We start from the raw sequence: 15,330 nt of genomic DNA on the forward strand, positions 1-15,330 counted from the left end.
ATACAGTATACGGCAACGGACAGGTGCTATTAAGCTTCTTCTGTTTCCCCTATACTTGCTTATCTGAGAAAAGATTCTCGAGCAACAGGAAAATAAAAGGCTGGCAGACCTGTAGGCCTGGATTGATTGATGGACTCGGCCTCAGAGGGTAGTCTGTTGTGTCATCCTCGATTGCTTAAAGGTCTAATTTTTTTTAACGCAGGTGGTTTGGAAAAGCAGAAGCCATGGTGATATCCGGCACTTTGGGTAGTTGTTTTTTAATGACCTCCGCTGGGAATTTCCTCCATCTCGAGAGGTTAAGAGGTAGGTGTAGGAACGAAAAAAACTAAGGGAAATGGAGATTCTTATACCAAACTACTCCTAGGCAACCCGTTTCATCAAACTATCCCACTGTTATTGGAATTCTGATTGATCAAACAAGAGAATCTATGCACTATTGTTATACGTTGGCCATACATAGCTATCACTTCTCATGCCACAGCGCTCCCCGGAGGAACACCCATCCACTAAGATTTAGCGCTAAATCAGTGACACTTATTTTGGAATGAAGGGAGTAACTTCTTCAAGGTCGAAGATGCCAAGCAACTTGTAGAAGGATGGCATTCATCTTTCCTTTTGCTTGAACAACCAAGTCAAACCCATAGCTATCACTTATCATGCCAAAGCGCTCTTATTCGGAGGTCCAAGATGCCATGCAGCTCGTAGAAGGCCAGCATTCATCTTCCTTTATTCTTGAACAACTCAGGCAAACCAAGCCATGTAGATGCTGAGGGGGGTGGGTGGGGGGGCAATAAGGTTTGCTAGCAATTCCAAGGTGCATTAGACGATTGCGGCAGTATGTATGTATGCAAATTCATAAGAAGCCAGAAGCTATGAGCTTTAATTTGGCAATACCTAAACCCCCATAGGTTTTCGACTTGAAAACAAAAAAATTACCCACACAACTAGGCACTTGGCTAAGGTTATTTATTCAAAATAAATTTTACATTGGTTTTTTGTACGGATACTTCAAAATTTCCAACTTCGATCAATTTCTTCTTCTCAAAGGCTTCCCTTTGTCGCCGGGTTTCTCTTGAAAAGCCAGTGGGAGGTGCTTAAACCCGTCAGTCGGTCGCCGTGGTCACCGACAAAACTTTTGTCAATTGGGATAATTCAAACTTCTGGCATGCATCCTTGAGCCGCTCGCAGTGGTGCTGATCCGCCAATGCCGACGTGGTTGTGAAGGTCTCCGCGTCGATCCTTTGGCACAACTCTTCTTCGCACATCAACTTCAGCCTGTCCAACCCGTACCTATCCGATGCAACCAGTAAATGTTGCATCACTGCCGTACTGTAGCCTTCTTCATCATCACATATAGGCCTCCAATCCGTGTAGATGTAGTGAAGTATCATGTCAAAGATGGCAGGCTCCATGTCGACGACCTTGACGCACTGCATATCCTTGTCCGCCATGGGGCCAAATAGCTGCGCCTCGAAGACGGCCGATCGCGCGGCCAAGAGGGGCCTGTGCGCGCGAAACTCCTGGCCGTCCACACGGAACGTGACGTCCGTTTCTCTCCCGTCCCTGCGCATGCCCTCCAGGTCGCGGGGCAGTTCCATCGCCGGTGACTCGTCGATGATGACGGTGAAGACACAGAGTATCGTGAAGCAGCCGTCGCCGAGTTCCGACAGGGAGTCTAGCTTGGCCTTCTTCACGAATTCGGGATAGCCCCAGTTGCAGAGTTTCCTCCGAGTGAAGACGCACTTCCCCACCATGGGGCTGACCACGTCTACCTGGCTCTTTTTCTCCAGCATGCTAAGTGCCCACCTGGTGCTCACAGGCTCCTCCTTGCGCGCGTTGAGGTAGTACACAAGCACTGAGGCGTTGTCATCACATTCGTTGTTGCAGCCATCCGGGTAGAACCTCATCTCCCAGTCGTTCCCACCGACCTTGAAGACGCGCGATTTGATGCACTGGCCCACGCCCATGCCCTTGAGCTTCGGGTAATCTGTCACCTCGAGACTGAGCGTCGCGGTGCTCTCCGTGACAGTGATGCTTCTCGACGTGGTGATCTCGGAATCCTCGGGTACGCGCTCCTCTGCTGCCGACGTTGAGCTTTTAGCCATGGCGAAGGTAAACGCCCGAGGGCCGAGGGAAACTGGCGTCTTATTTTAGGGAGAGAACGTGGATAGGGAAAACAAACATGGAAGTAATAATGACTCTACATGATACGATGGGAGGCTCTCGCAGGAACCGTGAAGAGCCAAAACTGTTGGTCCAGTCTACGCAGGAACGGTACGGTTCAACAGGGCTGAACAGAGGTAAATCATCGATCATATTCAGCAAAAACACTAAGGCGGCTGCCAAACATGCGATGATGGCAACCTTGGTATTACAACAGGAGGCGGCCAACAGGAAGTACATGGGTCTGCCACTACAAGGAAAAACACATGTTGCCTTGTAAGTTAAAAAACACTCGGCTTATAGAACCGTAAGAACTAAATTGCTCTTCTCGGTTTAGATATATAAGCCGAGTGTGAGTCCACAGAATGCACGGCTTACAGGTAATACGTGCCAGCAACCTGGATCCCCGGATGGTCACAGAACACCATGAGGTGGCACTCGGTTTATGTATAAATCGTAATAGCAGGAACGACACTCGGCTTACATGGGCGTGCCGGCTTATAGCCACGCCACGTAGCGCCACCTTAGGTGCTGTCGGCTGTGATCTCCTATATACGCCGGCTACAAGCATATTATACTCGGCTTACAAATAAGCCGTGTTTTCAATCTTTAAAACACGGCTTACATACCCTAAGCCGAAACACTCTAAGCCATGATGTTTAAACCGAGTGTAACACTCGGCGTACGCTAAGTCGTGGTTAAAATGGCCTTTGCCGTGTATGAAACATACACGGAATGCTTTTCTGGTAATGTGCTGATGTATATTGGACGTTCTATTGCACAATGCTTTGAGTATATCGAGGAGCGAGACTGTGAAGCACAGGTTTGACTTTCATGAAAAGCACAAGCTTGCTTTTTGTGAAGCACAACTATGACTTTCAAAAAAAAAACTATGCTTTCACGAGAAGCACAAGTTTGCTTTCATGAGAAAGCACAACTGTGTTTTACAAAATAAAAATGAGTTTCCACAAGAATCACATATTTGCTTCCCCGAGAAGTATAGTTATACTTCTCTAGGAAGAAAGGAAAATCACAGTTTGTGCTTCTATAAACAAAGTGAAAAACCACAACCGTGCTTGTTGGCTTTGGTTTTATTCTTCCATTTTTAGGTATTCATTTTTGCACGAACCGTTTTATTTTGGTTTTCGTCTTTTGGATTTCGTTTTTTGTTTTTTTTCTGTTTATGTTTTTTTGTGAAATGAAAAGTTCATCGCAACATATTAGCATGTGATTTAGTTTCAAAGATCATGACGCGAGAAATGCAACGGTGAAAACGGTTCAGTATTTGGATGCAAGGTTTAAGAGATAAAAACGTTAAAAAATGAATCTATGAAAATAAGGGAAACTGTCAAGTTGCAACAAGTGGCCTCCATGTCATGTGTGAAACAAAATACTTTTGAAAGCATTTTGGAGGACTGACTTTTTTTTGCCACGCCTTCCACGAATGTGATCTCGTAAGAAAAATTTGCAATCAATTAGAATATTTGTTGAAGTTTGCAACAAAAAAAATCAGTTTATTTTTTATTTTTACTGTTTATCCTAGCTCATTTGAGCTCGAGCTCAGAAGGGTACTTTCGGGAAGGAGTGAGTTTTTGCAAGGGATACCATTTAAATAGTGATTCCGCGACAGGCTAACTTTCATTTTCCCTACATATGGGTTGGGAATTTTTGCAGGCCACATGCCATTGCTTGCGTAGCCTGGGGCCAAGCTCCGCCTTTGCTCGCAGAGCTGTCTTGCGGACAGATGAACTTGTGTACTTTCTATGTATCGGTGTATTAGGCACATTACGAAAATCGAATAATTCCAAAACACTTAAGTGTGATGCATTAATTTCCCACCTCGGTTCCTATTTCTTGCCATGTAAAAAGTAATCAACAAATACGAGACATGAGGCGCGTATGCCTTCAATGACTTGAGACTATATAGCACATCAATGTCGTGATTAGTTCTCTGCATGCAAATGGTATTTGTAATTAGCAAATAAACATCAAGTTTCTTTCTTTCTTTTTTCTCCGTCTAGGTCGCGGTGCACAAACTAAGATGGACTGATATGGAGGGAGTATTTTATAACTTAATTATTCCCGCGGTTGAAGGGGAAAATTAGTCTTAATGTTCCTGGTTGAGGATCTATTTGCATGTCGCTCCAATGTAAAACGCCATTCCTTTAATGGCAACTTAATGAAACCGGGCTAACAAAACGCTTCTTTTTAATGAGCAACTCAATTAAACCAAGCTAACCAGCTCGTTGAAGATAAATATGTAAGTCATATTGGCCCCATCTCTATTACGATTTTAGCATAACGGTACAAGTTGAAGTTGCCTAAGAAAATCCATAGTGCATAACTAGCTATGTCTAGTTCAGAAAGCTAATCCTATATACCTAAGAGACTCATCCTCACTATCATATTTATCTTAACATGCAGCCTATCCACATCATCGAGTGAGTCCCAACATCACGACACATGCCACATCACAAATTATTTTATTTTTCTTTTTTTTTGTCCTCTAAACTTGCATGCATAAGCTGAAGCGACGTCCTCCCGTCTTTTTCCACATTTTTTATTTTGATTAGCCTCCGACTGGTGTTTTTTTGCTGCTATTTATGCGTCAGTGCCTTCAGTTATAGTTGTTGTTCCGTCCCCCCACTCATGCATGTGTGGAAACGAACTGATGGGATCATTAAATCCGGCCAGACATTCAAGCGGCAGGCCATCTGTCCGCAAACATATAACAATCGCATCACATCGGTGCCTCACAATATCCCCAGATCTTGAATAACTTTCATGTTGAGCATGTCAGGTGTTGTGGTGGCTCCCCTGGATCTCCCTCGACTATCTAATAGGTGCCTTATTGGTTGGTTGTCTCCTTTTTTCTGACCTGTGTTTCTTTTTGTGGAATCGTGAAGATATACGGAATATGTATTTAGTTTCTCAGATGAAAATTTGGTGTCGATGGACATGTTGTTTGCCTCCCTTGCACATATCCTGCTCCCTCATATTTCTCAACTGTTTTGAAACACTACAACTGCTATATAGATTAAAGATTTGCCTGCTAAAAAGAGCAACGCCCCGCGTCGTCTCGGCTGAGGTGGCACGGGCGGAGACTCAGTCGCGCCGCCGGGCCGCCCTCCCGCCCCCCTCCTTCTTCCCCTCGCCGTCGCCGGAGGAGGCCGCCGGGCTAAGCCCTGGCGGCGGACGGCGGCGGCGGGGGCGTTTTCCTCTCGCCAGGCCGCGAGATCTCGGGATGGGAAGGCTCGATCCCCTTTTTCCGCGTCGCGCGATGGATCCGTCGGGGGCTTCTGCTGCGGCTCCGGCGGGCCCCTGTGTCTCCTGGCAGCGGCCTTCGCGGGTGGAAGCCGCAATAGCCCCGTCGGCGGGCGCCTGGCCTCCGGCCCGGCTGCTCCTTTCCGACGCGTCGGGGCAGGCGCGGCCCCCCCGCCTGCCTTGTGGGGCGCGGTCCCCGGTCGGGCCGGTGGTGGGCTGGCCTCTGGTGGCTCCTGTTGCGCAGCGGTGGTGGGATGCCAGATCGGCCGGATCTGGCCTGTCGGCGTCTTCTCATCCGGTGGGGAGGTGAGGTGTGGTGGCTCTCCGATGCTGCTGGCGCGGTGGCTTCGCGAGAGGTGGGCGGGTCAGCGAAGGTGCAGTGCGTAAGGGTGCTGGTGGTGTTGGGGATACTCCGGGCGAAAGCTTGGCTGGTCTTGCCGACCGGCGGCGTCGGCGTCTGTGGACGTCGTTTAACCTCCTTGGAGGCGTCGTTGTGGAGTCCGGCATCCCCTTACGCCCTCGGATCTTGCTCTTCGGGTGAAAGCCTAAGGCCCGGCTGGGTCGGGCGACGGCGTCGACATGGTCGCTTCCCTCTTTGGGGTGTCGCCTTGAAGAGCTTCAGATCCCGGTTGCATGCTTCATGGGTTGGATGCTCGCGGCATTGTGGTCGGCAGGTGCCCGTCTGGCAATGCGGATGTTGCGCGGCTTCTTGTTTGTGGCAACGATGGCGGCTTCGGGCGGAGTCAGGTTTGCTGATGGTTCTTGGTAGTCGGTCTTTTCCGGCGTGTTCGAGGAGTCGCCGCTCTGGCGCTGGCTCGGCGCAAGCCCAACGCTCTTCTCCTGCAATGCTCGTCGACAGAGTCGGAGCTGCCTAGTCGCCGGCGCGTGTGGTTGGCTGTTTGGCATCGGCCGGCGCAAGCCTCGACGCTTCCCCTCGGTGGCGTGTGTGTGTTCTTGTGTGGGTTGTCAGGTCGCCCTGTGTGCCTTGTTTCTGCGGGCCAGTTGTGACGGTTTTCGCCCGGTTTTCCGTTTATTAACCGGGCAATTCTCTTCGAGCTTATTTAATGAATCGGACCCTAAGGGACTGCGTTTCAAAAAAAAAAAGATTTGCCTGCTCTGGGAAGTTACTGCAGCCTATTTAGTCTTTTTGCACTGTATTTCTACAATTGTATATTCTTGCCACTGACTAGGTGATTCCTTGAATTATTCAGGTCGTTGTAGCATACCAGTTTGATGGCCTAAATTCTATGGAGAGAAAATTTGGTTTCCGGAATCGATCTACTCAAATCAACAGGTTTTTCATATCACAAACACATGCATATTGTAAGTTCCATCCATGAAGCAATGAAATAGGCCGACACATGCAGCTAGTTTGCTGTTCTGACATTTTCCCTTTTTAAGTATATTACTTTTCTCTCTATCTGCATATTGGGTTGTCAATCTTTCCTGGAGTGGATTTTCTGCTACAGCTTCTAACAGTAACTAATCCAGGAAAGAACTTCTGATCTTTTATCTAACTGTTTTGTAGAACCCCCCAGATTGAACATATATATTGCATGCTGTCCATCCACAATAGATTTTTTGTCCATTGTTTTCAATAATCAAGATGCAACAACTGGATCAAAAAACTATGGTTTTCCTACCTAACATGTGTTCTGAGGGTTCAAGCTACAAGAAAACCTATTACTACCATAATGCCTATATATGTCCATTCAGTTGTTTGGATGCATATTATGCTGTGTAAAATACATACATATACCGTTACAATATGTCTCAAAGAAGTCGACAAAAATTTCCACTGCAACGCGTGGGGAATTTTCTAGTATGTACAAAGTTCGAGCACCGAGGCTCATCACCAGGTCCACAAGGCTGGTCATAGTGGTGAGTAACTTAGACCAGTAACATGTACATGTTACTAGTCTATGCTACTATTTAGTGATTAGTGTTATATGTATGATAACATAGAGAACTTTATTTACCCGCAAAAAAAAACATAGAGAACTTTAGTTATTACTTTGTAGAATCATTTTTTCATTGGAAACTACTATTGATTGTAACATATTATGTTACTCAATTTGTCTCTCCTCATTAGCTACTTGAGATATCATCTTTTTTGCTTATGTAGCATGCATGTTAGTACTACTTATATTACTCTCCCACTATGAGGGGCCTAAACGTTTTACCCATGTTTTGACATCTGACAAAGCAATACATGTAACATCAATCAAAATGCCAAAAGTTTTCCGCGATATAATACGACCAGAGAGAACCCTGATGTTCCATCGAACAAAAAGCCCACCAGACTGTTAGCAAATAAGCCACGGCGGGGCACTTGTCTGACCATAGTCTGGGTTGTGTCCGACTATTGTATGGCTTGGCCATAGTCTGGGCATAGTCCGACTGGTATCTTGGGTTAGTCTGACTTGTGTCTAGGCTTAGTCCAGCTAGTGTACGGGTGCGTGCGTGTGCGGTGAGTGTGCTGGATGCGAGTCCGTGGCCGCGCCCAGTCAGTGGCAAGTGTGCGTGCGTGTGTGTGTGTGTAGCAGCACGTGTACGTGCGCGCGTGCGTGTGTGTGTGTGTGTAGCAGCACGTGTACGTGCGCGCGTGCGTGTGTGAGCTGGTTGGCGAGGAGCCAGGAGGTGTGACCGCGTCGCCCGTGATGGGAGTGGTCGCATCGTCCGTGGGCACGGCCTGGCGTATGTGCGTAGGCGTATAAGGCTCCCCTATCCCTCTGTGTATTGCTGAAGCAGCTGGACTGAGTTCGTGCTCAGGAAAAAAGAGAACGCCGTTCGTGCGGTGGGTGGTGTACGTGCGCCGGAAAATACTTGTGTCCCTGTGAACTTCTTCTTCCTCCAGTTCAGTTCTTCCTCGAGTGCAGAGAGAGAGATAGAGGTAGAGCTCCGGTGAGTGAGGGAGAAGGGGCGCGGCAACAACACAGAAACACAAGGAAAATGATCAAACGAATACAAATTTGCAAATTAACGAGCAATCAAAACACTTTTCCTAGTCTATTGCAAACACACGACCGAGAGGGCACTTTCTTCAATCTTATTTCTAGGCGCAGGCCATTTGAAATTGACATTCAGACCAACAGGGAAACGTTCTTCAAAACAGATCTATGACCGACGACGACGCCATACCCTGAACTGAAACGACAGACTGAGAAAAGACACGAGCACTAAGGGGTTGGCGAAGAGGATGCTCCTCCCTCCGTGAGCTCCGCTGAAACAATTGCACTCGCCGTGAGCACATCGGATTTCTTACGCCTAGCTAGAAGAGGTTCAGGGGAGCGCCATCTCAACATATCCTTCCTTGTCACTTCTAAGAACACGAGGAGCTTGGTGTCACTTCTTAGACCACGACGGAGCTTGGTGCCGACGATGGGTGTGGTTGACTTGACACGTTTACCTCGAGGACGCCCACGTGCGGCAGCCGGAAACAACTCTAGGCATGCATCCTTGAGTCGCTTGCAGTGGTGCTGATCTGCCAGCATCGACATGGTTGCGATGGTCTCCGCATCGATTCTTTTGCACAACTCTTCCTCGCATATAAGTTTCAGTCTGTCAAGCCCATACCTATCAGCCGCGACCAGTAAATGTTGCATGGCCGCTGTGCTATAGCCTCCTCCTTCATCGGGGCATGGCGGTAGGAAGTCCGTGTAGATGTAGTGAAGCATCGTCTCAAAGATGAAAGGCTTCACGCCGACGATCTTGACGCGCCCCATGTCCTTGTCCGCCATGGGGCCATAGAGCTGAGCTTCGAAGACGGGCGACCGTGCGGCGAGGACGGGACTGTGAGCGTGGAACTTCCGACGGCCCACGTGGAACGTAACGTCCGTGCCTCTCCCGTCTCTGAGCACGCGTCCGAGGTGGAAAGGCAGCTCCACCGGCAGCGAATCGTGTGTGACGGTCACGTCGCACAGTACCGTGAAGCAGCCGTCCCCGAGCTGCGACAGCGATTCCAGCTTGGCCTTGTCCACGAATTTGTAGTGGCCCCAGCTATCGTCCTTGTATGGCCCCGAAGAGAAGACGCGCTTCGACACGTCGAAGCTTGCTACCGGCGGTGACCGGCCCTTCTTCTCCAGCATTCTCATCCCGAACTTGGTGCTCACGTCCACGTCTTGGCCAAGATAGGTCAGGAACGCTGAGGCGTTGCCGGCACAGTCCTCGTTTTCTCCGTCCGGGAAGAAGTCGATGCGCCAGTCGTAGCCGCCGATTCTGAAGGCCGGGAAGAAACGAACTTGCTGACGCCCATGCCCGTGAGCTGCAGGTAGTTGGTCACCTCGAGAGATAGAGTCGCGGTGGTTTCTGCGAAGATCGTCGACGACGTTATCTTCTCAGGTAGGCGCTCTCCTGCCATGGAGAAGGTAGGCCAGAACGCATTCACGCGGAAAACAACCTGAAGGGAGTTTTCTTTTGGAGAGACTAGTAAGCGTGCACGTGCAACGCACGTATAACCCTATGACAAGAAAACAAAAATGCTCCAAAACAAAAGTGATTAAAGACTGGACAGTTGACTGTCTAGGGTTACATCTAGCATTACGTCTAATGCCCTATCACTACAATCAACCTATCATTGGCTTCATCAACAAGTTCTGGGCCCACTATGATGCCACTTAAAAAGTTGACGTCTGTCTTGCGGAACAACGTATCTACCTTCCAGACTCACGCAGATACATGATAATTGTACTGCCAGCTTCTATTACCTCGTTACTATGAGGTATAGGTTGTATGCCCTCCATGTAGTTTGCATACAAAAGAAGGCATTAACCAGCACCATGTAGGAGAGATGACATTCAGAAGCATTTATGTAAGAACCAGTCCAAGGAAGCTTGCGAGCACCTTCAATATACTTTGGAACCTTGGCTGTTGCAGCATTCTCTTGTATCTTGTATTTTGATTTCCTTACCAACACTTCTTGTATATATCCAATAAGATACCAGTAGAACCATCTATCACAGTCACACACACACCCATCTTTTCTTTAAATGCATATGTACCAAGAAATATCTGCGATCTGGTAGCATACAGCTTCACCTCCTCACATCACCAGAGCATTAACGCTCTAAACTCATGTTGAAACACCACAACTGAAACTCAGATGTCTTTCCACGTCTGGTTCATTCAGGTTTAGGAGAGCATAGTTCTGTTGATAGAGCACAACACAATTTTGGTCCTATCTTTTTATTTCAAAACAGAATGTATGTTTTGAATTATCACCAAGTCAGAAATTAGAGAAGAGTAATAGTTATGCAAACAACCTAAATACATGGGGGATTCCTCTATACACATCCCCAGAAAGTACCATAGTAACCATCTTGTGGTAAAGTGCAGCTGTATATTTTGTCTACACCCCAAGGAAACAATGTCATTTTTTAGGTGCAGCTGCATATTCCTGTTGCATATTTTTCACATACACAATCTAATCAGACTATCAGGCACTCAATTTTGAGTGAACAAAACATTCTCATTAAGCGATTAAAAGTTTATCATGATATCTATGGTATAATAAAATAAACAAACCAAATACAAGCTATATATATGATTACTGAAAATAGTTGTTTGCTATCAAGAAAAGTAATGGTGTTGCAGCAAGATGATCTGAATGTAAATCAAATGGAGCCGAATGCTGAACCTACTTCTTGCGGCTAGCTCGTCTAACAACGGAATATGAGTAACCCATTTGTATGAGAAGACAAGTGAGTCAGAACTCTCGTGTATTCACATTGAGCGATTACATGGGTTTATATACATGCATGTCCAACGATTGAGCCCTATCTAATCATGATAAGCATGAGGATCGTGCGGAGTGCTACGGCCGTTGCGGATCGCTCCTAAAGACTCGGTGCAGCCGGTGGAGTGGGAATCGTGAAAGGGGTTCCAACAGTATGCACTACCTTATTGCAGTAGCTAAAGGGGCCTGTCCCCCACTCGCTCATGTCATCGGCTATCAGCTATCAAGGATGATGAGATGTATCATGTATGCTCTTAGCATTACTAAAAAAAGGATACCTGAACGATAAGATGTATTCTCTTAGAATTACTCAAAATCAAAGAGTCCACTTTTAAATTTCCCAACATCTGAGTTGGAACTTTATATCTCTAATTATCCTCTACTAAAAAAACATGTCAATTACTCGCAAAACCTGCCATCACCAAGACATCAAACACTTGCAGCATAGAGCATCGTATCTACCATTATATATCATCGGCTCGTCTCATGTTGCCTAAATCTACATGGACCAATCAAATAGATAGCATATGAAAGGCAAAACTGAACCAGTTCAAACAAAGGCAAAGAATCTTCAGGCTCTGTACCAACAATGGGATTGCTCCTATTTTTGATAGGCTACAGCCATGGAAAAGATGCAGCCGATGGGCGGCCCGAAGATGATGTTGACTCGGCGGCCGGCAGTGGGGAGGAGGCCATAGAGAAAGGTGGCGGCATGAGGAACACGAGAGATAAGGTAGGTGGTGTCAGGTGTGGTTGTAAGATGCATAAGCTTTCAGGGACACTAATAAATACAAAAACGGTGCTAAGATGCTTCATAATTTACATTCATCTGCCTACATGATTCTTCTCCTAGCATGTTATGAGTTTGTGAGAAAAAACAGACCCAAAGAACAATACGGCATTAATGGCACAAGTTTACATTTAGAAAGGGTAAAGGTTTCAGTTTCATCAGGGAATATATCTATTTCACGATCGACTGAAAACCAATTAGCATTCATTCAATTTTTCCAGCTAGTAGAAGATTCAAAACTGTATGTATGACTCGTGTACTGTATGTCCTGTGTGGACAACCCCAAAAAAAGGACTGAAAATGGTCAGCTTCATTTAAATTTGAGACCAAATGAAAAGCTTACAACTATATGTATGACAAAAACGTAACATGGTCTGCATGTCAGTTCTAAAGGATCTTAAAGCTGATTTCTTTGTAGCCCATTTACAACCGGACATACAGCAACTTGTGCATATACCGACACTAATTCCCATACAATCCTGGTTCATGCAAATTTAAGAAACAAGATATACAACTCCATTTCAGAAATTTCAGTACACCTAGAAAATACTGTAAAAATGTATAGCCAAATAGTAAGTCATGAGTATTTCAGTAGTAAATCATGTGCACTGAAATCGTGGATGCTGCCAAAAAATGACACCTGCTTGTGTCGAGATAATCTATCATCTTTCAAAAAGATATTGTATCATGTTAACTCTTAAATCCACTCACAACCATAAGGTGCAGTAATCTAAAGCCGAACAATGCGTTAAATCAGCTTTTCTAACAAAGCTCTATAACAGAACAAATTATGCACAACAACAATGTACAAAAGAAAGAGAAAACTCTAAACTGCTCTTTGGTAAATCGCTGCTCGATTGTAGGTTGCCTTTCACTTAAAGTTACCAAAGAAATGTAAAAGAATCAACAACAAGTTGTAACATAAATGATAGAGGAACAAACTGGAATTCTGTTGTAGAGCTCCGTATCTAAAAATGGGAAGCGAGGTGATTCTGGAAAAAATGGGAAGGGAGGCCCAATCAGTTTACTGAAAATCAAGAAATTGGAATTCTTTATTACAAATGCACTTCTGAAGAATGAATTGTACGACCAGTTTCGCAAAGGAGCTCATTTTGCCTAATATAAAAGTTAAACACCGGTATCTATAAAGTTTGTAGAAACTTTGCTCCATCCGAATTAGGATTTTCAATCATGAATTTCGTGAGCACATAGTAACCATGCACATGCAACGCATGTGTAACCATATGACCGAGGAATGCATTTTTTTCCAGCATCTTTACTCCATGTTTTATTCTAGTGCGTTAACTGATCATGAGCTCTTATTGTAGCGCGCTAACTGATCCTCTTACACATGGAATTTAATCACAACAACATTAATTTCATACAAATGTCGTTAGATATTACTGTATTAAGAACTGTAGAAATATATATTTTTAGCCATCAGGATCAGAAACTATACCTGGAATGCAGAATTGTTAGGTGACGCCTCCATAGCCAAATCATAGTCCCGCACTCTCGCTACTTCCCATAAGATCATAGTTCAGAAAGAAAAAATGTTCAGTCCGTTAAATGCGGCCTCAAACCTTACAGACAAATCTGTTAACAATCAACTAAATTCATGTTAACAAAAGAAAAAGTCTTACATCTCTATCAACAGAACTTGGGAGCAAGCATGAATCTTTGGCCACTAATAAATATGAACTGAAAAGATAGTAAATCAGTACAGGGGAGATGTAACCTTGAAGAAGATGCTGAATCAGCTGTGAAACAACCCTCTTGTATCCTCTGTATAACCCAAAAGTTCTGTAATAGTCACATAGAACAAATATCAAACATTTGGTGTGCACTAACAAATATAGTTAACCATCAGTTTCTGTACGTTCATAAGGATATAAGTTCAATCAGTCTGTTACTTCTGATCTTATGAGCTGAAGAGTGGCGCACAGAGCTGAAAAGACCAATTCCGTCAGCAACAGAGCCACTGAATAGGCATCCGACGAACGCTCCCCCCAAACATATGCTCCCCACGAAAATCGGCAGCAAAACGAACGGAATGCGCCCAAAGGGGATCGACGGGGCTGTCGCACGGACCTGGGTCAGCAGAGGAGAACGGCAGGCGGCCACGGTGCCCCACGCTCATGTCCGTGGGGCAGCAGAGGTGGAGCGGACGATGGTGCCGGAGACCCTCGCTTGCATCCATGAGGCGGCAGAGGAGAGCGGCAACCGGCGGACGGCGGCATGTGCTCGCATCCTTGAGGCGAGGAGGAGCGGACGGCGGCGACTGAGTTTTGTGTTCGCGTCCGAGCAGTAGCAGAAGAGGAGCGGACAACGGCGACGTCGATCCACGCTCGCGTCCATGGGGCAGCAGCCAGCAGAGGAGGAGCGGTGGGCGGTGGCGGCGATCTGCTCTCGCGTCGGTGGGGCAAGAGGAGGAGAGACGGCGTGTTGTGAGGGAGAGAGAAGATTACGGGATAGAAATCCCCTATCCCATTAATTGAGGACGAAGGAGGAGCGTCTGCTGGCAGAACATTTAATCTGCATCGTTCATTTGTGTGACAGACCCCTAATGTAATATGGATTGTTAGATATGATTTAGTTGGATTAATCCAACGTTTTTGGTGATTCTGTATACATTTTATGGCGTGTCTGTTGGGAAATTATGTTTGCTTTTTTAATAGTAGTATAGATGTAAACTACTTGAATAGGAAGACCAAATCATGGAAAGAAATCAAGGACTCTGATCGACTGGACTCGTAGAGTCGTAGGGAACCGTATAAAGAGCCAAAACTGTAGGTCCAGCGTAAAGGTCAAGGGCATCGGCGTATATTTATTTTGACCTTTACTCAGCTTAAATTTTGTACCAGATATTTCCAAACCAAAAATGAAGGAGTATTGGTACTCCCAAAATAAACATGGAAGTTCCAAACACACCTGACCATGCATTGAGGAGTATTGAGGTGTATATTATGGGAAACGTTTGGGGCCGGGGCACCGGCGGAACATTGGGCCGGTCTCCCTCTTCCTCGCGTCTCCTTCATCGCAGCTCCCCCACATCTCGCGCAGCTCGCCGGGGCGCGCGCCGCCCTCTTCTTCTGCCCCTCCACCCCATCCCTTCCCCCTCCCCCCCTCACCCCCCGGTCGCAGCACCACGCCTCCCCTCCCCGCTCGAAGCTTCCATGGCTTTGCGCGGTGACCATCCCATCTCGCCGGCGACCACGGGAGATGCTGCAACTGGGGGCGACGGGGTGCTACCACAGCGACGCGCTACCTCGCAGCATCGGAGCTCTGCCTACCTCACCGGACCTGGCCACGCCGGAGCTACAACCAGCCATGGCAGACTACACCCCCATAGCGATTTTTTTGCTGAAACTGGTTGTAG

General features: G+C 46.5%; 1 protein-coding gene, 1 long non-coding RNA gene and 1 pseudogene across 3 annotated transcripts; 1 reads left to right on the plus strand and 2 right to left on the minus strand.

Moving 5' to 3' along the window:
* Positions 1-899: 899 nt before the first annotated feature.
* LOC125534150 (BTB/POZ and MATH domain-containing protein 1-like) lies at positions 900-2,132 on the minus strand. Its single transcript, XM_048697439.2, has one exon. The coding sequence runs from the start codon at positions 2,103-2,105 to the stop codon at positions 1,104-1,106; it is 1,002 nt and encodes a 333-aa protein (XP_048553396.1). The 5' UTR covers positions 2,106-2,132; the 3' UTR covers positions 900-1,103.
* A 2,894-nt stretch (positions 2,133-5,026) lies between these two features.
* LOC147986803 (uncharacterized) lies at positions 5,027-7,531 on the plus strand. Its single transcript, XR_015617425.1, has 2 exons — positions 5,027-6,750; positions 6,956-7,531. It is a non-coding gene; the product is annotated as an uncharacterized LOC147986803 (long non-coding RNA).
* A 123-nt stretch (positions 7,532-7,654) lies between these two features.
* On the minus strand, positions 7,655-14,527 carry LOC125539784 (BTB/POZ and MATH domain-containing protein 1-like; annotated as a pseudogene). Its single transcript, XR_015617424.1, has 2 exons — positions 13,411-14,527; positions 7,655-12,943 (listed from the first exon to the last, which is right to left on the minus strand). The product of XR_015617424.1 is annotated as a BTB/POZ and MATH domain-containing protein 1-like (transcript).
* Positions 14,528-15,330: the final 803 nt, after the last annotated feature.

The sequence above is a fragment of the Triticum urartu genome, chromosome 2A (assembly GCF_056163025.1).
Source record: "Triticum urartu cultivar PI428250 chromosome 2A, HENAU_Tu73, whole genome shotgun sequence".
In the NCBI taxonomy this organism is placed as follows: Eukaryota; Viridiplantae; Streptophyta; class Magnoliopsida; order Poales; family Poaceae; genus Triticum; species Triticum urartu.